General features: G+C 40.8%; 1 protein-coding gene across 1 annotated transcript; it reads left to right on the plus strand.

Annotated features, from left to right (window-relative positions):
• Positions 1–1,339: 1,339 nt before the first annotated feature.
• On the plus strand, positions 1,340–15,519 carry mtmr6 (myotubularin related protein 6). The gene is made up of 15 exons (XM_028569797.1): positions 1,340–1,560; positions 4,173–4,304; positions 6,619–6,781; positions 6,888–7,045; positions 8,883–9,011; positions 9,895–10,029; positions 10,181–10,313; positions 10,459–10,568; positions 10,817–10,942; positions 11,052–11,101; positions 12,017–12,110; positions 12,242–12,348; positions 13,226–13,360; positions 13,459–13,585; positions 14,853–15,519. Exons 1-15 carry the CDS (start codon positions 1,537–1,539, stop codon positions 15,207–15,209), a joined length of 1,980 nt encoding a protein of 659 aa, XP_028425598.1. The 5' UTR covers positions 1,340–1,536; the 3' UTR covers positions 15,210–15,519.
• The last annotated feature ends 7,796 nt before the right edge of the window (positions 15,520–23,315 follow it).

Raw genomic sequence — 23,315 nt, forward strand, 5'->3', positions numbered from 1 at the left:
AGTAGATGCTTAGGTCAGGCAGACAAAACATAAGTACAGTGCAAAGCATAAGTGAATACACCCATGCTGAAGTTGACTAAAAAGAGGAATAAAAAAAACCTTTTGGAAAATGATCTTAATGCCTTGATTAAAGAAATGAGGAAATATCCAACCTTAAGTAAGTACATCCCTATGTTAAATTCCCATAGATGCAGGCAGATTGTTATTTTTAAAGGCCTGCAGTTATTTCATGGATCCACGATACTATGCATCCTGATAAAGTTCCCTTGGCCTTTGGAATTAAAATAGCCCCACATCAGAGATTGGCATGGTTTTATTTCAGTTAGACTAATAGCTGGTTTGATTTGCATTAAGAGATAATTTTATGGAAAGTTGCCAATCTCTAGGTATGGTGAAGGGAAAGTGATGATGTGGGTTTTTTAAAGAAGAACATTTATTTTTTTACGATATATTATTCATTCACAAAGAAAATTTGTGTCTTTAAAGGTTGGATATTTCCTCATTTTTTTAATTAAGGCATTAAGATCAATTTCCAAAAGAGGATTTTTTTTATTCCTCTTTTTAGTCAACTTAAGCATGGGTGTATTCACTTATGCTTAGCACTGTATTTGGAAACCATAGACTGTAAATAGGTTCAAACACTGTTTGCACAAAGCTGTTTCCCTCAAACACTCTTTTTTGGTCAATTCTTGCCACTTGTCATGTTCAGCATTAGCTTTACATGTTATGATTTCTCTTTTATATATTGTTTTTCTTTTTTGTTATTTCTCTCTCTGTTTTGTTTTACACTGCATATAATCTATCTTCAGATATATAATGCAAATATATCATTATTTACATTTCTATGTTTTGCATAAAAATACCTTTAGAATAAGCACATTTTTTATACTACTTCATTTTAATGTTACCTTTCTGCAGTACCCCTAGTGCTATTGCAAACACTTTTGTAAAATGTTTTGTAATACTGTAATACCTGCTATAGTGTAGATGTTACCCTATGATCATACATTATCTGGATAATCACAAAGTCATCAAAAGTGGGCAAATTCCCTATATCCTATAATAACGTATTATGAATTGAAATAATAGGTAGCCTTAAGGCAACATCTGCATATTACTATAGAGACGGTTTAGAACCAGAGAATCTTTGAGGCCTTTATTACTTCAGTATTTAAATAGTAAATAGTAAAACGTTTACTGAATAGTAAAGTTTTGTTTAATCAAGATAAAAAAACTAATTTTTAACACAATTTATAAATAGTGTGATAAATTCGGGACCCGTTTTATGTTATATAAATACCGACATAAAGTCGTGCTTTTACTTTGAAGAGTGTGTAACGTGAAGTGTTTGCCAGGATCTTTACGCGGATGGAGGAGTAAAAATAATTGACAATAAACAGTTATATCGTATGTCTCCGACAAAGTTCAGGCGGTTTGTACAGCAGTCTGAGCCAACAAATCATCAATGATACAGTTATATCCGGAAGGCGTCGTGTGAAGCTTTGCAGTCGCTGACAGCTGTTTCGACTCGGTAAAATGGAGCATATCCGAACGCCAAAGGTAGCTAACATTTCTAGCTAATTGCAAATGGATGGGGTACATTCAGCAGCTCGGCCTGTCTTGTGGGGATTTCTGGAATGCCCGAGTGTGGTTACGATTACCAAATCTAAATGTTTAGACTAATGTTTGTGGATCTAATAGCATGATGACTAGCTAGTAGCAAGTGTCGCCAGCTGCTTGGAGTGTCAGACGTGACGAGTATCAATGAGCTATTTATTTTTCCGTTCAGCAAATAACGTTAGCTGGGCTTCCTCTTTGTAACGCTACTACCTACACGCCCTATTATTGACTGAGTTAACGTTACACTATCAAGCCAGACTGTGCATCCAGTGTGATAGAACACCACAAGGAGAGACCAAGCTACGTTCAAGCATAATGACACATCAGTATAGTCTGATAGTGTTTGTACTGTGTTCACACCTAGAGTGATCACTGGACTGGCAACAGGACTGGCAGTCTTTTTTATTTATTTATACAGGACTGGCAGTATTTTTATATATATATATATATATATATATATATATAGTATCCCCTGTTCATAATCTAGACCGTTATCCTAAAGATCCAATCATGGATTGGGACTGGCCAAGTCAATTACTTGACTCCCCAAATCACTCCCTGAGTGAACACCAGCCATAAGGCAAAAAGTCCTCAAACAAGCAAGGACTGAAGATCACTGAAGTACAGGCCTTGCAGAACAGCAATAGAAAAGATACAGAGTGGCTGGTGATGCATATCGGTTAGATACTTAAGACAATGAGTGACTGTAAATGATTAGCAACCGGATATTAAATATGCTGAATTTAATTGTATGATAAATGATCAAATTATGTTTCGTCCCATCTTTATCTTTTATTCAGATCCCCAGTAGCTGCTGACAATGTAGCAGAGCTCTAAAAGTTGTATTAAAAGGGCTACAATATACACTGTTCACCCAGTATGGGACTTCTACCTTCAGATTAAAGCTAAAACAGACAGCACTTAGGCTCATAATCATTGTTTACTTCAAATCCAGATTGCTGGAGTGCAAAGGCAAAAATACGTGTCACTGTTCAAATACTTATTGGTTGTAACAGTAACAACTCAAAAGTATCCTACGTAAGCCTCTGTAGCTCACAGTTTGGGACATGATTTAGGACCACACCTAATCTATTCTTGTATGTGTAATTGTAAGGGTGTGTATGTTGAAAGGTGAGCTTTCTTCATCACGTTAGGGTACATTGTGACTTCATATTTGAGGCTCAAGGATAGTCCTACAAGCTAAGTGCACACACTTCTTTGGGAACATAATGGAATAAGTGTATGCTGTTGGTTGGGATTGCATGCAGACTGGGTGTGGCCCTACTGTCAAGTCTTATCGGTTGTTTGCTTGAATAAAACAGAGGAGAAGGTGAATATTGTATTGTTAGAACTTTGAAGCATAGCTTAGGTTGCATTGTATTGTATAAACATTCATCATCAACTTTCTTACGAGACTCACTCATTCATTCACTCAAACCCACACCTGACTTCCAGTAGGCCTACCTATCTGCTAAGAAGCCTGTCTATATGACAGAGCTGTGTCCCGCTGGTTGCTGGGAGACAGAGATAGGCTTAATTATTTCTTCATATCTGAGAACCACAGGAAAACAGAAACAAAGGAGAGGATGTCTGAGTCAACCATAGAACCACTAATATGATGAATCATGTATGTGGACTGTTTGCTGCTGTGAACAGCATACTTGATGTTTTTACAATAAGGAGAACTCTTATTCTAATGGATTTCAGTGCTAGAAAGGGATTTGTTACACATAACACAAAGTCCATCAACAGCATTTTCATTAAGTTTTGTAGAATCCATCCCCATCATGTTATGAAATATCTTATGAAGGCCTGTGATGTATATTTGGTAATTCTGCAAGAAGTGTAAAATGCATGCATTAATGAAAAAACATGTATCCTTGACTGGAGGTTTCCTGCCAATCCTTATTTAATGGACTAATGAATCGGCACTCTGACCACCAACGCTATTAGAACCTGTTGTTTATTATAGTTAGTGGACCATAACCTTCTCCGTATGTGAAAATGGGTTACTTGAGTAAATGTTCTACTGAGATCATCTACAGCATGGGTGTTTGGTGTTCATGTGCGTGGAAGAGTTGGGGGCACTGCAAGGCTACACGTCAGCATTATATGAGAACACATTTTGATTAAAAGGGGGAAAAAGGAGAAATAAATAGTTGCGTTTGGCTTGCAGCGCTACCAGTTGGTCAAACAAAACCAAATTTAACAGTCTGATGATTGCATGCACATTTACATTTGTTACATTGTTCAGTCAAACCGCACACAAAGACTTTCTTCCCATATCCAGAAATCATTTGTGACTCATTATAATGGAACTGGCAGCTGAACGGTAGGCCAGGTGGTCAGGATTAGGTGGTGTGCCAGCTGGAGCCAGTGCAGAGTGCCACTTACAGTCATTTTTGTGACCGGTGCCATTCCTGTTAGCAAGATCCTATCTTTCTTCTTTTTAGTATATAGGCCTACTATACATAACTTTACATGTAGCTGAAGACGTTTGCAATAACCTTGAACTGCTGATTAATGTTGTTTATTTGTGTGTGTGTGTGTAGGTGGAGCAGGTGCGACTGTTGGATCGCTTCAGCAACAAGTCCACAAATGGCACACTGTACCTCACAGCTACACATCTCATCTTTGTGGAGAGCAGCTCTAACAACTCAACATCTGCCGCACAGGAGACCTGGGTGAGTAGTTTAGGTGGTGACTGCATTCGGCCATTATGACAGGTGCCATTCACAGTCCCTTTTCTCACCCAGTATGTTATACGTGGATGTAACCGCAATAAATGCACCACTGGTTAGGCTAACCATGCTGAGTGTTGTATACCACAGTAGCGCAGGGTTAGGTGCAGAATGGGAGGGCTTTCACACTGGCGACTTTCTCCTGTGGCTTCTGCTCCATGCGCCCCAGATTTTTCACCTGATGGTGCCAATTTGCCAAAAGTTTAAAGTGTGATGGTACGATTACAACCACACTAATTACTGTAAGTAAATTGAGGATGCTTATTTGACAACAAATATGTATTTTTAGCCTATTAATTCACTTTTATTAGTCTGCAATATATAACTTATGCACTCCCACACTGGAAGGAGGTATGCAGTGAAATGTTGCCAGTAGCGTCTCGCCAAATCATTGCTGCTGATGTCAGAAAATCACATCTTTTTTACTAAATTTGCAGCCAGTTTTGAAGAGACATCAGCGTGACCACCACAAGGAAGTCTGTGTGTGTGTGTCCGTCCGTTGGTGGTGAGTTGGGCAAAAGGAGAGACTATGCAAGCTTGTGTGTGGCAAGAGGAAGTAGGTTAGAGGTTCAGAAGCCTCATTATGTAGTAACAAAGTATCCAGTTAGGTGTGTGTGTGTTTTCTGCTTTCAGCTTTCACCTGAAAGAGGATTACTGTGAGAACTGGGTTATCTATGTCCTGCTGCAACAGTCGGTAGGGCATCCCGAAGTGATTTGTTGATGCTCGCCTTTTTTTTAATGTTACAGTGGCAACGCAATGGCGTGTGTTGGGGTATGCATGGATGAAATTCTATCCTTTTTTGTATCCTGTTATGTGATGGAGTGAAAGTAGCACTCTCAGTGTCTAGATGGCCAGCATTGTGAAAAGATTAGCGTGGTTGAAAATGCTTTTGTGCAGCAGATCCTGAGCCATGACCTCCTCTCCTCCCCAACATCCTTCCTGCTTTATTTGCTGAGAAAAGGGAACATTTTCTCTTTTTTTGGTTCTGGTGCCCTGTGCAGCACACAGGGTTGTCTCCTACTGGGCCCTGTGTGTTTGTCGGTGCATTTAGTCCTGTGTGTGTGTGTGTGTGTGTGTGTGTGTGTGTGTGTGTGTGTGTGTGTGTGTGTGTGTGTGCGCATGTGTGCTGTATCTGCGTGCATTTGTGGAGGCATTTTAGGATCAGTCTGTTGGTCAGAGAGAAAAGAGTTTGTTAGAATATCATTGTGCCTTATAAAATATTAAACAGTTGAGTTTACTGTCTGTCTCAACAGCTGGTGAGATCAGCATATACTTTGTGTGTGTGTGTGTGTGTGTGTGTGTGTGTGTGTGTGTGTGTGTGTGTGTGTGTGTGTGTGTGTGTGTGTGTGTGTGTGTGTGTGTGTGTGTGTGTGTGTGTGTGTGTGTGTGTGTGTGTGTGTGTGTGTGTGTGTGTGTGTGTGTGTGTGTGTGTGTGTGTGTGTGTGTGTGTGTGTGTGTGTGTGTGTTTCACTGGTCATTACCAATGCTGATGAATGTGCATCTTAATGATCTCCCATGGTTGGAATCCCTGTGGAATTCAAACTGCCCTCATTGAATATGGTGATGTGCTGCTCTTGGCCTGCTTGCCCTTTTGTACTTTATGGCATTAAAACAGTTTTTTGCAACTTCCCTCCTGTTTAAATTACCTGTTCTTGAACTCCTCGCACATCTTTCAACATACTGAATCAGAATCACTTTTCTTCTGACAAAGATCTGTAAAGCAAACAACCGCAAAACAGGTTAAAATGCTACAGTAGGCATAAAGGCTTCCTCTAGGGGACTCTGTCTACAAAGATTTTGAACATGCTGTCAGATTCTCTTCATTAGTCAAGAAGACAGATGTTGTTGTGAAGCAACTGAACCAGTGGCAGGATGTGTAAGTGTGCCTTTTTTTAAATTTCAAAATGACTTGCTGTACTCTGGCTTTGATTTGTAACCTCATGATTTGCTTATAAGTCCTCTTAGAACAATTTAGAATTGTTTGAGGTTACTAGATTGAACACATTAAAGGGTGTTACGTTAATGAATCTTGACACACAGCATTTTTTTGTGTAAACATTAAGTTTACCAAAGGTGCAGAAAGTTATGAGAAGAAGTAAAAAAAAAAAAGAGCACCTTGCATGCTATGGATCTTTAGCAGCATACTCCAGAAATTATGTTTTTTTTCTTTCGACATAATTAAGCCGATGTAAATAACTCTGAACATCATCAACTCTGTCTCTCTTTTTGCTCCTTTACTTCTCCCCTCCTGTGCAGATTTTGCATCACCATATAGCGTCTGTGGAGAAGCTCTCCCTGACCACCACAGGCTGTCCTCTGGTCATCCAGTGTCGCAACTTCAGGGTGGTTCATTTTGTGGTACAGCGAGAGAGAGATTGCCACGACGTTTACAGCTCGCTGCTGCGTCTTCTACGGCCTGGTGGGTTTCAGTGTGTCCATTCTGAGATCTGTGTTTTTATCGGGCCATATTTGTCTGCGTTTTGTTAGGGTTTTTTATTCTCTAATTTCCTTCTCCTTTTGTGCAGTATCCTATGAGGAGCTCTATGCGTTCTCATACAACCCCAAACAGAACGACCAACAGAGGGAGGAAGGATGGCAAATCATCGACCTCGGGGCGGAGTTTGAGAGGATGGGTGTCCCCTGCGACCAGTGGCAGCTCACGAATGTCAACAGAGACTACAAGGTAGATAGTTGGCTGTATCTTGTAAACCATAAGTTTCGGTCATCTGAAGTGCCAAATTGAGAACACTGTTGTGGTCCTAACTGCTTCTTTTCTGTGCTGAGAAAGAGGAACAAGCACGTCTAATTTCTACTGCATGGTTCGGTTCGGCTCGGCTCAACTCACTTTTGGTACTAGGTCCTTTTCGCCGATTAGTTTTCCGCTGCCGATATTACCCCCAGTGTAGGCGAATGAAGTACCAGGTACTGTCCACAACCTCTGCTAATGGAAAACAGAAAAAGAGCGAGTCAAGTTGGGTACGGCCATGCTGTACTATGCAGTGGAAATGAAGCAAAGTCTCTGCAATTTCATGCTATGTCTTGTTACCATTCACAGCCAAGATGTAGTTAAATCTTAGCGTGGTCCATTGACAAGTGTTAACTTCCTTGAAGGCGGGTACTCTGTTGAAGTTTAAAGCTATTGGATCTGCCCAGAGCCACTCTGGATCTGCCATAACCAATCACTAACGTTTGGTCGTGACGTATGTCATGCGCATGTGCAACAAGAGGGGAGACCGACAACAACTATCTGCTTATATTTAGCCATAGATGTGTATATATCTATGATATTTAGCATTTGCATCGCTAGCGTTAGCCTTAGCCTTAGCCAACTCTTTCACCACTAACTGAGCGAGCTGGAAAATCAAACTTATACCCTAACCCCGTGGGGCGGAGGGCCACAATATCATGGCCACCAATGCAACTCAGCAAATATTGTTGTTGCTCGGGCTTTAACTTCTGGATATTCTGCAGCGTTGCCACAATGGACCGAATGGCTTCGCTCGCATCTTTCTAGCGCACAACCTCAACGTCATCGTTCTCAGCCACTCCCTCTGTTCGCTGAGCCTGAGAAAACCCAAGAATATACCGCAAACCCAGACGGAGTACTGAAGGAAAATGAAAATTGCGCAGAAGTACATAGGAGGGCGGAGCCAGGCTAGTTAAATCTGCTGTAAGCCAGACTTTTGTGTAAAAATACACCTTTTTTTTTTTATTAGCCTAACATCCTCCTTAATCAGGATAATGGATAAACACCACAGATCAAGTCAATAGTTTTGGTAAGTGATGAAATAAAATTTGGAGTAAAAGAGTATTAAAAAAAATAAAAGCTTCCAAATTGTACCCAGCAAGCACTCTGCCCAGTTAAAGCAGGACTTGTTGAACCTTGGCACTGTCTCTGTGGGCCATAAATGACACATGCTACAAAGACAAAACCTCCCAAGGAGTAGCTAGTTTGTTGATGTCACATGATTACAGAGCAGTAAAGTCACACATATGGCGTAGTTGTATTTTCTGACACTCCGTATTACTTTATTGTGTTTTGTGTAAACGTTGTCCAGACTTTCCTGCTCAAACATGAGGCAAAGGGATCCCTACGTTAAAATAAGCTGGCTATATAACTCAGGGTGTGGTGGTAGTGTAGTGTATCCGTTAATACAGTATATTGGAGAAACCACACATGATGAAAACATGGTGCACATATGTCCATAAGAGGGCGCTGGAGCGTCACTGTTCACCTCCAACTCTAAAATGAGACAAGCACAGCTCCAATCCAAAATGTAAACTTTAAAGAAGTGCTTACTTGCAGGAAGGTGCAGAACCCAAACTATAGTCACACAGAGTAGTTTTTAGGGTAGAATCATCTGTTGTTTTGAACTAATGGATTTAGTTAACATCACCATGTTTCACTGTTCAGAGAAAGACCAATGCTCATAAACCAGGAGACATCTGCCAATATATTTTGTGTCTGCCTACAGAATGTGTGTATGTGATGTGTGTATGTTTTGTGTTTGGTTTTCTAGGTGTGTGAGACATATCCACGGGACCTGTATGTTCCCATAACAGCCAGTAAGCCTATCATTGTGGGGAGTTCCAAGTTCAGAAGCAAAGGACGCTTTCCTGTACTCACATACTTCTACCAAGAAAAGAAGGTACTGCAATAACCTGTTCACAGTATGAATATGAACCATTTTTCCATGCTTTGTACATTTATTTAGATTAAGTTTGGTTTAGTAATTTTGTATGTTGTAGTAATGTGTAGAGAGGTTGTGAAAGGACAAAAAGAAATCCCCATGGAAAGTAACAAAAGATTGTTATTAAAGGTGTAGTAGAGTATTGGTTTTCAAAAGACCGTATTCTTCCATGAATTGTTTTAGCAAATTTTTCAGTAAAAACACAAATCCCAAGAGAGCAGAAGTCCTGCCGGCCTGCTGTGCCGCATTGTGTGGAAACCTGACTCTCCGCACGAATTCGTCAAAATGAACTATCTGCGCTCGGCATTCAATCAATGCATTTTTGGCACATTCACTTCATCTGGGGTTTTAACAGAATGAGTACAAGCACAGCCTATATACAGTTCCACAGAATGGCTTAGTCATGATCAATTAACCATTAAAACTGTTGATGTAAAAATATGTGTCTCTACAGATTCAGGGAATCTAGGCAGCTGCATAATAAGGGAATGTTTTGTTCGAGGACTGTCTCCTTTTGTAGGTCGGTGAAAACTAGACTTTAGTTAAGCCATCTGTGTTTACGGCGCCTGCGATATCTTTGTTTATATTGAAGGTTCAGCTAAACGCAACGCCTCCAGAGTTGGGACGGCACTGCACTATAACACATTGTGGTCAAACTGTACTGCCTGCCTAAATTCTCTCCTCAATTGAGAGTGCATTAAATGCTTCTGTGCAATTCATCAAGGTCTCCCGAGTCTTCTTCACGCGTGTGAAGTGGGTCGTGCTGCTCCTAAGTTTTTCCTTAACACTATTTTTTGTACATGTCCTTGTTCTGATCAGCGTACTCTGTTCACCCTGACAGGCGGCAGTGTGTCGATGCAGTCAGCCTCTCTCCGGGTTCAGTGCGCGATGCTTGGAGGATGAGAGCATGCTGCAGGCCATCAGCAAAGCCAATCACAACAGCCGGTTCGTCTACGTCATGGACACTAGGCCAAAGGTAACAGCTGAACAAAAAACGTCTTCTAAAATGCTTTAAATGTGCCGTTTGTACGTACAACTGGATTCAACACTACATAAAACGGTTTTGAAACCAGACTAGCATAGTATTTAGTTTTTATGTGTGTTTTTTTTTGTCGTCTGTCCTGCAGTTGAATGCGCTAGCTAACCGAGCAGCAGGTAAAGGCTATGAGAACGAGGACAACTACTCCAACATCCGCTTCCAGTTTGTTGGCATTGAAAACATCCACGTAATGAGGACCAGCCTACAGAAATTGCTAGAAGGTAAGCACGTGTTGCTACACACACCAGCACAAACATATCATTTCAGTTTTTGCAGATTATGAAGGCCACTTTTTTGATAATTCAAATGTCAAAGTAATCAGTAAATGGGTCATCTGAAATGACTTTGTGTCTGTGTGTCTCTCAGTGATTGGGACTCGGTCTATTTCCATGAGTGACTTCCTGGTTGGCCTGGAGAGTAGTGGCTGGCTGCGGCACATCAAGGCGGTTGTAGACGCAGCTATCTTTCTCGCCAAGGTAAAAAAAATAAATAAATAAAATCCCTTTCCTGCTTGAGTTTCTGTGAAAATGCATTTAATTGTACGTTAGCATTGTTTTTATTCAAGATATTTAAGCGTTTATATTATTCCATATTCCTATGCATAAAGCGTAAAGCATCTCCACTAGTCCGTCATAGACTGTGGCTGTCAAGGACTGCTTCATTTCTTTTTCCTTTTTTTAATGCCACAACAATCCTCTGCTGCCCATCTTCACTTTTGCCCCAGGCGGTGACCGTGGAAGGGGCCAGTGTGTTGGTTCACTGTTCAGACGGATGGGACCGAACAGCACAGGTCTGCTCACTGGGGGCGCTGCTTATGGACCCTTACTACCGCACCATCAAGGGCTTCATGGTACCAACACACACACACACACACACACACACACACACACACACACACAGTTAGGCACTAGTGAAAAGTCTTACTTCAAACTTTCTTTTTCTGCACATCTGTCTTCTAGGTACTGATAGAGAAAGACTGGATCTCCTTTGGTCACAAGTTTGCAGACAGGTGAGGTTTGAATTGGATTAAATTAGCCTTGAGATTTGCTGCTGCTGCTGTCTGCTCTTTATTTCATAGTCATTTATATATATATATATAATAACCAGGTTGTTACACAGGACCAGACCGGTATAAAGAAATTTTACCACTATGTGTCACACAAGCGGCTCCCGAGGGAGACTGACGAGAGAGCGACTCCAGTCCACTTGGTGCTGCTAACATAGACAGTTAAAGAAATGGACAATGTGACGCCGTAGATTTCCACGGAGACCAGTGACGGATATTAGAAGCACTTTTCTGGTGAGGGCTGAGCATTACTGAGCAGCCTCCAACTGAGAGGAACGACATAAATGTGACGTGAGCAACCTGTCTGAAAGTTGGAAGTCTTCTGGTAGCTGTGCCATTGGGACATCTCAATCATTCCCAATCTTGCAGAGACGGAGAGCATAGGTATATATGTAAGGAGATAACATGGGCACAGACTAATTATTGCTAACTAAAATGCTAGTTAACATTAGTAATTAAGCTTAAACAGCTAATGTAAGTCAAAACTGCCTGCGAATGGCAGTCAATGGAATGCTAACGGTGGGTGATGGCTCGTTAGCAACAAAATGGCGCCATAGGAGGTACGCTTTGTGGATGCTCGCTTACCCCCTTGGCTGGTCATGCACCTCTAAGACAGTGCCTTGTTGCTGCAGTGTTTACACTCTGGCCTGTCTTTTTCAGCTCACCTCTTTCTTCTGAAATGTTGCCAGATTGGCGGCACAGTTTTAAAAATTTTCTGATATACTTTGAGACTAACTACTGCCAAATACGTCTCGTCACCTTAAAAACAAAACAAAAAAATTCTAGTAAAAGAACTTAGTTAGTTGTTTAATAGTAATTATGTGGCTGTTATTGTGTATGTGAATTGTGTACCCTTAGGTGTGACCAGTTGGATGGGGATCCGAAGGAGGTGTCTCCTATCTTCACCCAGTTCCTGGAGTGTGTCTGGCAGCTGACAGAGCAGTTCCCACAGGTGTGTGAGAGTGTGCGAGCTACACGACTTGTGTATTGTATTTACACAGACTTGTGTCTTATATGCAGTGTGTTTTTTTTTTTTGTTGTTGTGTTTTTTTTGTATTCATGTAATGATAACCATCTCCGTAGGCATTTGAGTTCAGCGAGTGGTTCCTGCTGCAGATTCATGAACACGTCCACTCCTGTCAATATGGGAACTTCCTTGGCAACAACCAGAGACAAAGAGAGGACTTGCGGTGAGTCCAACACACACACACACGTGTCTCCATGCTTCTATTGGCCAAACAGATAATAACTTTATCTATCGGTTTGTTTAAATTGTCCTGTGTGAAAATAATACATGCTAGGAAGCATGGACTGTGACTTCTTTTTGATACACATTAATGACAATACTGTAATAAATGTATTATTATTATTATTATTATTATTATTATTATTATTATATGTATATAGCACTTTAAAAGATACTCAAAGGTACTTTACAGAAGAACAAAGACAATACAAATATTACAGATTAACAGCAAATTTAAATAGGTGGGTTTCGAGTGCGGTTTTGAACGAGGGGAGTGAGGGACAATGTCTGAGGTGATGTATTGTAGTTTGTTGTGGATTTTTGGTGGATGTGCCATGTAGAATGCTGTTGCAGTAATCCAGTCTTGAGGTGATTAAGGCGTGGATGAGCGGGAGAGGCGAAGACGGGCAATGTTTTTAAAATGGAAGAAGGCAGTTTCTGTAGTGTGTTTAACGTGGCGTTTCGATGGAGAGGGTTTGATCAAAGCTGACACCAAGGTGATGTGCTTGGAAGCAGGAACAGCAGAGCCATCGATGCGTAGGGAGAAATCATGGCAGAATTTGTTGAGGGATTTGGGGCCGATGAAGATTTTCATATATGTCGCTGTTGAGTTTGAGGACGGTAGCATCCAGGTGTTTATATCTCTGAGGCATTCTGTGAGGCCGGAGTGAGTGGCAGCAGTAAAGAATTTGGTGGAGATCGGCTGTGAGCTTTAGCGTGTGAAAGCGAGATCAATCTTGGTTTTTGATAAAACCTAAACAATTGGACTGTGTTTAAATGTATGTGCTCTGTGTCCTTCTAACTGATGTTTTGTATTCCAGGCTGAGAGAGCGGACACACTCACTGTGGGCATTTCTAATGAGCGAAAAACACAACTACTTGAATCCGTTCTACAGCCCTGCATACTCTGAAGCGCACCCTGTGCTGGAGCCTTCCACTCTGCCCTACCATTTCAAGTCAGTACAGCCTTCCTCGCCTCCCCGCTGTCGTTTCATATTTTATCTGCCATATTTCTGTTGTCCCTGTCTTGTCTTATCTCTTTCTTCGTTTAAAGGTTCTGGAGGAACATGTACCACCAGTTTGACCGGTCTATGCACCCTCGTCAGTCGATCCTCAAAACCGTTCTGACTATGAGAGAGAAGAACCGCAACGCAGAGAGCACTTTGCAAGCTCTGGAGAAGGTGAGTTGAAACACTTCTCTACAGAGCCGATATGTTGTCAGTGGTTTTGTTTTGTTTTATACATTCAGGGCCCTATCTTGCACCCGGCACGGCGCCACAGAAAGCCCGACGCAGTTGTCAATTTCCCGTGCAGCGCCCACGCCGTTTTTAAATAGCAAATGCACCTGCGTCCATCTTTGCGCCCATGGGCGTGCTGGTCTTACAGGGAGGTGTGTTCAGGTGAATTCTTGGCGTATTGAGGCAGCAGGAAGTGATCCCGCCATTGACCAACAAAGATCTGATCTAAAGTCAATAGCGCAACATTTCATTACAAATTAGTAAAATGTGCCTAGGCTCATACACAGCGTGCGCACACAATGCTTGTTACACAACATACATGGATGCGCTGCAGCACACCTACATGCAAAATATTACAAATAAAAATATTACAAATAAAAATATTACGGTGCACATCCGCCATCATAATAGCAATGCGTTAAGGTACAAACGCGCCTGGCTTTTAAAGGGAATGGGAGATGACACTCTGATTGATTGATTTATTGCATGTTACGCCCAAAACACAGCTATGAGTTAATGAAGACACGAAGTACAACCCTTTTGAACCATGCGCACGGTGCACGGACCCTTTTTTCTGCCGTCAAACTAGTAAAAGTGGATTTGGACACGCCCTAAACGCACCTGTGCCATGCTCTTCATGCGTGCGCTTAGATCCTTTTAAAATAGGGCCCTCTGTGTGGATATATGCTGTTTGTTTTTTTTTTTTTTTTTTTTTTTTTAATTAAATCCCATTCCTTCAGAATCCATGGTTGCAATTTGCAGTTTTTTTTTTTTTTTATTCCATTATCTCGAGATCATGAGGTAATTATCTCATATAAATAACAAAGTTGTTTTTCTCGTGACATTGGGGAAACAAATGGTGGATAAAAAGAGAAATTATTTTGAGATAACAAGGTCATTATCTTGTTATGATGCATATTGTTGTCTTGAGATGAAATAATTGCAACCGGCTGCTCTTGGTTACTTATTTTCATGCATGTAAAATCTGACCTATGGTTCCATTTTAGAATATATATATATATATATATATATATATATATTAGTCTTGAAACATTTAAAATTTAAACTGATATTGACCTAAATATGCCATCATATTTAGAGCATGTCAAAAGGTGAAAAGTAAGTGGCTGCATTTACATGTGGTGCATTTCTGAACTCCTGAGTGAAAACCTCCTCCTCTGTGTTGCCTTGTCCCTCTCTCTCTGTCCAGCGGCTCCACCAGCTCAGTGTGACTCCCGTTGTGACCTCCGACCCCCCTGCCCCTCCTCCCACCAGAGATCAGCGCTCCAACACCCTCCCGCCACGTCCCGATTCCCTCATCCTGGGGGCGCCGATAAACCACAAAGAAGTGCAGCGACAGGAGGAGGACGACGACAACGAGCAGGAGGAGGTGGGCGAGGAAGCCACGGAGAGCACGGACACGGAGCGGATGGTGGAGGGCAGCAGCGGCACCGAGAGCAGGAAGCAGAGCTACGGAGAGCTGGAAGGGACATACAACAGCGAGTCGGCCAAAGAGGAGCCAGCTGTTGTCAGCCTGGAGTTTGGAGTGGCACGCATGACCTGCTGAGACCAAACACGGGGATTGTGGGATACCGAGGGACAGGCGCGACTGAGTGAGAGGGCTTACTGAGTGTGTGTGTGTGTGTCGAGGGGAAGCTTTAGTTCTGTACGTGATCAGGTTGCTGATTACGGAATGGTCCTGAATGGGCCGAGTGAATGAAGTTGTATCTGCGTATGGTCTAAATCTCAGTGGAAAGCGTCATTAATATGTCATATACTGCACCTATATAAAAAAAGCTTCTTTTTTTTTTATGAATGTTGAAAAGCTCTATAGAAAATTAATGAATAGAATAAGAGAATAAATTCATCCAAAATTAGTGAGTCTTCAGCTTTGTCAGTTTGTTCAGCTTTTTATATAATCCTAAACATATGGCCTTGATATTCTTAACAAATAATCATATTTCCCTACATGAAAACTCACAGAAAATCACTTTATTTGGCACCAGAAATATTTCATCTCATCTAAAGGCTTGAATCCAGCCTAATCTGAATGTTGATTTTTGCTCCAATGTAAGCGATTAAAAACAAATAAATAAATAAAACCTCAAATTCCAAATTAGTAAAGATAATCTAGCACTGGAAGCTACGCTGAACCAGAATTTTGCTACACCACTAACTTCATCGGACTAAACAGTTTTGATTTAAGAAGTCACTGGTCATTTCTCTTATTTAACTATTAACTGCGACAGTGGACAAATGATGGCTGTAACGTGCAGACCCTGAAAATGTTCAGCTGTTAACTGCCACCCTCATTGATCATTTAATCCTATTTTACATCTCACATTGATTAGATAATCTCACTTACTAACGTGAATTGATCCCCAAATCCTATTGGTCATCTCTGCCTGCCATGTCAATGACTGATTATTTATGACAGCTGACCCTGATCCCGGGTCACTGTCACAGATACTCTTGGGACAAGGTGGAAGGTCAATCAGTCTGCGTGTCTAAGCACCAGTGGTGGAAAGTGGAAAGTACTCAGATCCTTTACTTTAAGTCAAAGTAGAAATACTCAATTATAAGTACAAGTTCTGAATTCAAAATGTTACTTAAAGTGGACTTATGTAACTTTCAGTTTGTGTTGATTCTAGTGGCCACTTTGGACAAAAGCAGCAGTGTTTTTACCACACCTGCCGTCTTAACAGTCTTTTCTTTACAGTCCTTTATTGCCCACCGTAGGCCTACATTACTGAGTTAGCGTTATTGATAGGTTGTATCGTTGCGATGAATGTTTTGCTCGGACAGTAAATCATTCATTTTACGTTACAGATGCATTGTTACATTTCAAGTGTAGCTTACGTTACATTTCACTTACTTTACATCCTACTTTGGATGTATCATGAGCTAAACTGGGTATCCGTGTCACTGTGTCATGAGCCAAAGCTTTAAAAGATTGCTTTTAGCATAGTAACTTGAAGTAAAATAACACAAGTATTATCAGCAAAATGTACTTGAAGGAGGAGGAACCTAAACCAAGCTTTCAGAGGAGCTGCAGAAAGTGGGAAAGAGTTTGCCGACGATCTTAATAGATTATTGTGCTGTGAATCATTTCAGGCTGTACTATAGGAGTCCAGAATCAAAAACTAAAAAACTAAAAACTGCGCCATCGGATTGTAAATGTGTGTGAATGTTTATCTGATGAGCAGGTGGCATCTTGTATGGCAGCCTTGGCCACAGTGTATGAATGTGTGAGAATGGTGAATGGTTCCTGTACTATGTAAAAGTGCTTTGAGTAGTCGTTAAGACTAGAAAAGGGCTATTTAAATACACTACATTTACAATATGTAGAATGGCTCCCTTCAAAGTGTTATGTTATTATAGAATATTATATTTTGTTTTTATTGCCAACAAATGCGTTGTAATGCAGTTCATCAAAGTGGAGCAAATTTTATATACTTATTAGTAATTATAGTGCTGCATCATATGTTCTATGTAAAAAGTTACTAGTAACTATAAATGTAGTGGAGTAAACAGTACAAGATTTCCCTCTGAGATGTAGTGGAGTGGGCAAAGTGGAGTAAAAGTATAAAGTAGCATAAAATGGAAATACTAAAGTAAAGTACAAGTATGTCAAAGTTGTACTTGAGTAAATGTACTCTGAGCTGTTTCCATTTACCATTTTACATGTACATTCCACCGCTGCTAAACTCTTGACAAATGCTGGACTCTTTAAAAAGGGAAATTTAGAAAAAGAAATGAGTTGCTTGGCATTACTGGATAGAAGTTATAGTATGTGCTAATACTTTGTGTCGAAATACTCTTCATAATATTTATATCTGCATTAAATGTTATTGTAGGTAACAATACATTAGGATTTATAGGATTAACTTAATAATATATTTAATTTTAGGGCGCCTTTCAGGCAACCCAACATTGACATAGTGCATTATTAAACAGTGAAACATGAAAAGAGACCAGCACAGACGATCCCAAAGGTTCCTGTTGTTGCAGTCACATCTTGGAGCAGGGCACTTTTCTACACCTAACTGGGTTAGGTTTACTGCCCTTCGGGATTTGGCATTTAGGTCTTAAGTTCACATTTATTTTCGAGCCAGACTGTGTATTTTGGCTCAGCTTTTATTAAAAACCATAATAATTCTGTGTTAATTCCAGACCGAAGTTGTAACTTTGCTTCATATCGGAGCTCAGAAAGGATTTGATCTTCATTGGATTGGATTTACTGTACAAGCAAACATCTCCCTCAATCAGATTGCTGCAGAAAGACGAGAGTTAAAAAGTGGAGGATGTCAGCATACAGAGTGAATGTGTGTGTGTGTCTCTGCAAATCCATTATTACCTACGTATATTTTATTTGTGCAGTGCTTTGCGCGGCACTCAAGGAAACAAAATATACCTTCACAACTCCAGAGACTCAGCCTGGGTGCTTCTAAATACTTTATGGAATTTCTGCTTGCAGCACTGGCAGTGAACTAGTTCTTTCTGAAACCCCACTCTCTTCACTGTCCTCACATACTGCAGGAATAAATGGGAGTTTTGTGCTTACACACGCATTCACACAGCAATCAGACAAAGTGACCATTGGCCTTAGACAATCAATGTCTAATGAGCAGCTACAACAACTTGCACACTTGCACAACTTGGACTGGCAGTGCAGTGTGATGTGTGCACTCCCTGTGTCAGCTTTCTCCAAAGCTCCATACTCTCTACATTCAGAGGGAAAATAGCACAGAATTCTAAGTAATGACAAAACACTGTTGGCGCGTCCACATGATACAAGCCTTACATGAACGTGCACGCGCTCCCATCCCTCCCCCACCCAGTTGCTAGTAGCCACGGAGGACATGGAGGATTTAAAAAACATGATGGAATCTTCAGAAGCGGTAATTATCTTCACTTGAGTTTCTGCACGCAAAAGTCACCGGACAACACAATCTTCTAAACATAGCCATATTGAGAAATACAGAGAGAGTTGTGTGGAGCTGATAGTCTTAATTAGCTTTGTAGCAACTAATTTGGCAATGGCTTGAATGTTACAGAACTTAATTAATTAATATCAAAAAGTTATGCACTAAAGCTTTAAGTTGCAACATCAAAATACTGATAAGAAGAGTAATTATGGGGCGCCCCGGTAGCTTACCTGGTTAAGCGTGTGCCCCATATTCTAAGTCCCAGTTCTTACGGCAGCGTCCCATTTTTGCGTTTGACCCAAATCATAAAAAAAGAACAGTAATTGTTTGCTTTAAGGCAGTGTAGCTTTTAAGTGACACATTAGGTCTATTTGGATAGTTGACAAAGTCAGGTTAATGCAACACTCCTGTTTGCCACTACTCTCTCTGTTCGAGAGTTCTTCCTGTAGCCTCATTGTGCATGTTGTCTCACATTAAACATTAAGGAGTCTCTGGGGGCTCTAAATCATTCAGATGAGTACTGCACGCCATGCTGGGAGAAGACTCCAGAGGACAAGGAGCTAATACTGTACTTCCACTCAACATAAATGCTAGTAGTACTCATGCAAAATGTTCATGTACCGTACAAACAGACAGCCCACCTGCATACTGTATACATGCACACACTGTATGTTAATGGTGCATATTCTACAGACAGAACTCAATGTCAACAGCATGTTGAATTATTAGTCATTGGCAACTGCACTTCTCTATATACTCACTTGTGTAATTCCTTACTGCCTTTCAGTATCACATGACTCATATCCTGTTAGCCTGTAGTCATTCCATATTGCTTTTAGAATTAGTGTGTGGCATGCACATAGAGAAATTAAGACCTTTTTCATGGCATGAATTTGGACTTACGGTTACAGTCAGAAAAGTGCAGGTGTAACTAATAACATTAATAATGGCTCTGTTCCATTTAGTGAGCCAATGCCGAACAGCCAGCATGCATAAAACCTGGACTTAAGAACTGGTATACCTAAATGGAACAAGGCCATCAATAAAATTTATCAATTAACTATGTGCTTTTTATGCTATGATTAGCCAAATTGTCTGCTGCAAGAAAGATTTAACACTGAAAATATTTCATTGAATCAATAAATAATGCAGGACTAGACAATTATTCAGATGATTGTCATTGTTATTCATTTTACTTTATTTTATATATCCAATACAGGCCTATAGGAAAAAGGTTAAACATAGAGACATTGTTACAGCCTTTGGACTGTAAAAGTGTTTGGGGAGTCTGTGCTTAGAAGGCTTAACGACAGTTAGTACCACTCCCTGTTGATTAATAAATTAACAAGAGAGCACAGGGAGGTAATCCTGAGGGGTTTAATAGGCTACTTTACACACACGTACACAAACGTGGACATGTGCGCTGACACACACACACACACACACACACACACACACACACACACACACACACACACACATTATATCTTAGTTTAATCTGGCGCTAGAGGACCTTCTGTCCTAAAGCAATCTTACAAGCCGGACCTTAGTTATAATGATGAAAAATGTGTGTGTGATATGGACAGGTTGGGTGTGAGTGTGTTTGCACAGTTTAAGTGATTATTATGGACAAGCAGCTACACCTATGGCTTGTTTGCATTTCTAATCTTTTGCAGACATACTGTGCATGTAATGTATTGTACCGATGCTTCTATTCACATCAAATCACTGGCAGAAACTACACTGATCTAAACTATGGATAGTTTGTTGGTTTCATTGTTCTCATTTCTGACAAATGTCATACACTTACATGCACACCTTATCTTATTTAAACCAGCATTGTTAAGGTTGCACTTGGACTATGTATTTCAAAAATAATGATGTAATGGTTTTGCTGAGGTTGGAAAGATTGGTACTAATTTTTAGAAGCACTAAAGTGGATTAAACAAAGAAGAGACTGTTGAAACATATTCATGGTCTCATGATAGTCAGATAATCAAAGTTGGATGATAAGGACACACACTTTAATAAATCAAGATAATTACATCATGATGTGGAGACAGTGGAATACTTTACAGGCTACTGTTCGCCCACTAGCTGCCGTGCAAAAAAAAATAGACCAAGGCATTGCCTTTAACTAGAAATGATTTGCAACTCTGGAACATTTTTGCCTAGGCGCTGCACTTTTATTTTAATGGCAGAGAACGACATACTGTGTGAACCAAGGGGGTAGGCGAGCGTCTGGCAACCGTACCTCCTATGGCGCCATTTTGATGCTAACAAGAACTCACCCGCCGTTACCATTCCATTGACTGCCACTCATTTTGACGTCACTTTGACAGCGAATAACTTTACATCTTAAGCGTTTAAAGACTTTATTTGTCCATGTTTTATTTCTAATGAAACATGACAACATATAAAAGGCTCCATTACCTTGAACCTCACGTTATGGCTCCGTAGCAATGTTTTTGTAAAAATAGGCTAACGATTGTATCATAACCACGCGACTTACTGTGGAATTACCGTATAGCTTACATTAGCTGTTTAAGTTTAATTACTAAAGTTAACTAGCATTTTAGTTAGCAATAATTAGCATGTGCCTATGTTATCTCCTTACATATACCTACGCTCTCCGTCTCTGCAAGATTGGGAATGATTGAGATTTCTCTTGGCACAGCTACCAGAAGACTTCCAACTTTCAGACAGGTTGCTCATGTCCCATCTACGTCTTCAAGCTCAGATGGAGGCTGTGCAGTAACGCTCAGCCCTCACCGGAAAAGTGCTTCTAATATCCTTCCTTGGTCTCCGTCCAGTGATCCAACGGGATCTGTTGGTCCATTTCTTTAACTGTCTAGGGTATAAACACAAACAGGCAAGTTACAAAGGGCTGTTTCAATTTTAAAGGTGCAATATGTTATACTGACAGTTATTGTTTTAAAATAGTTAGAGCAGTACAAATTCAAAATACTGGAGAGAGTTTTCTCCCCCGCCCCCTCCTTCCCAGACTTGAAGTTCACGGAGGTTGCCGGGCTGCGACTGCAGCATCCACAACAATGTTGCTAGATGCTTGTCTCACATAGCCAGCCCATGCTGATGCGGAGCGCTGTACCCAACTGACAGACACACTTTTTCGGCTTAGAATTACGATAGGAACCGCTAAAAATAACACTACCTTGCCGTCCTTTCCACCCGACTGAACACACTTTATTTGCTTAGAATTACAGCAATAATACAATCAATAAACACATTGCAAACTCACGGTCCTCTCTTCCCAATTAACAGCCCCCCTCTCTTGGCTTAAAATAACTCACAGTTGTCAGCTCCGGCCGCTGAACAGGCTACGCATTGTAAACAGCCGTGGCTCGCTTGCCTGGTCCTACGGTAACGTTAGCATTTAGCAGGGTTAGCATGGCGGCGTTAGCTAGGACCAGAATCACCTTACTGGCTGTGTCTCAATTGTTTTTGCAAGTAATCAACTCGGTACTCTAGCTATAATTCAATGTGAGTACACAAATGTTGAAATTACATAAAATGCCTTTCCCCGTGATAAATTAGCCTGAAGCTAATGCTTACCTGTTCAGGTGGAAATTAGCCAACTCTGCATCCTTTTGGGCTCTAAGCTGTCTCCATCTTTCAATTACATCTCCAATATTTACCAGGGGTTTGTCTCTGGTCACGCAACTGTTAAAACATGCCAGGGTTTTTTGGTCGGGTAGGATCTATCTCCCTTGATCCTGTTCGTTTGTTTGCTGCTTTCATGGCTGTACTAATGTTATGGCTGTAGCGCGCTGGGTTTATGTTTTTACAGGTATACTGTATACCGGCAAGCGTGGGTGTCAAACTGGGCAGTTGGTATTAACACACAGGCCAAAACACAAATAAACATTCTGTCACGGAACGGAAATTTACTGAGAAATATACTGGCATTAGCATTGTTGTCAGAAAAGATAGTATTTCAAATTAGCATGTTTCCTTAATATCTGATGATGCACTGGGGTAATGTTTGGAGTTATTACAGTAAATATATTACATATTGGATCTTTAAGGCAACTGATGTCAACTCAATTACCATATCAGGAAGACCTCTGGTATTCAAATGTAGCCTTCATTCAGCATCTTATCATAACATTATTCGTCCCTCCATCAATCCAGCCTTTCATGCATTCCCTCTGCCACACATACACGCCTGTCAATCAATATTTGCATCCTGAGGCCTTTCGCTAGCAGAGCATGGAGAGTTTAAAAGCACATTCAACAGCCACATGCAGGTTTTATGCAAAGCATACACACACTATGCACACAAGCTCAGACAAGCCATATTGTTAGAAAACACAGTAAGACAGGCAGAGAGAGAAAATGTCCTCTAACTGTCCCACTTAGTGCTGAGCTTCACTCAAGGGGCTGAAACGGAAACCCTATTTAGACAGATGGGGTGTGTGTGTGTGTGTAAAGATAATAGGGTGTGTACTTCTTCTGTTCCTGGTGTGTGTGTGTGTGTGTGTGTGTGTGTGTGTGTGTGTGTGTGTGTGTGTGTGTGTGTGTGTGTGTGTGTGTGTGTGTGTGTGTGTGTGTGTGTGTGTGTGTCGCTTACAGTTAATAGAGAAAGAAATTAATCATTAGGTTGTGAAGAAAGTTACATTTTTGTACAAATATCCATAAAAAGATTGTGGACCACAGTTCTTGTTACATAGGGGAGCAGCATCTTCATGTTGTGATTGAGCTGAATATTTATTTCAAAAAGGTCT

The sequence above is a fragment of the Perca flavescens genome, chromosome 22, assembly GCF_004354835.1.
Source record: "Perca flavescens isolate YP-PL-M2 chromosome 22, PFLA_1.0, whole genome shotgun sequence".
In the NCBI taxonomy this organism is placed as follows: domain Eukaryota; kingdom Metazoa; phylum Chordata; class Actinopteri; order Perciformes; family Percidae; genus Perca; species Perca flavescens.

Coding starts and splice junctions, on each gene's coding strand:
- mtmr6 (XM_028569797.1), top strand. CDS start 1,537: ATGGAGCATATCCGAACGCCAAAG. Junction 7,046..8,882: donor ATGTCAACAGAGACTACAAG/GTAGATAGTTGG, acceptor TTGGTTTTCTAG/GTGTGTGAGACATATCCACG. Junction 13,586..14,852: donor CTTTGCAAGCTCTGGAGAAG/GTGAGTTGAAAC, acceptor CTCTCTGTCCAG/CGGCTCCACCAGCTCAGTGT.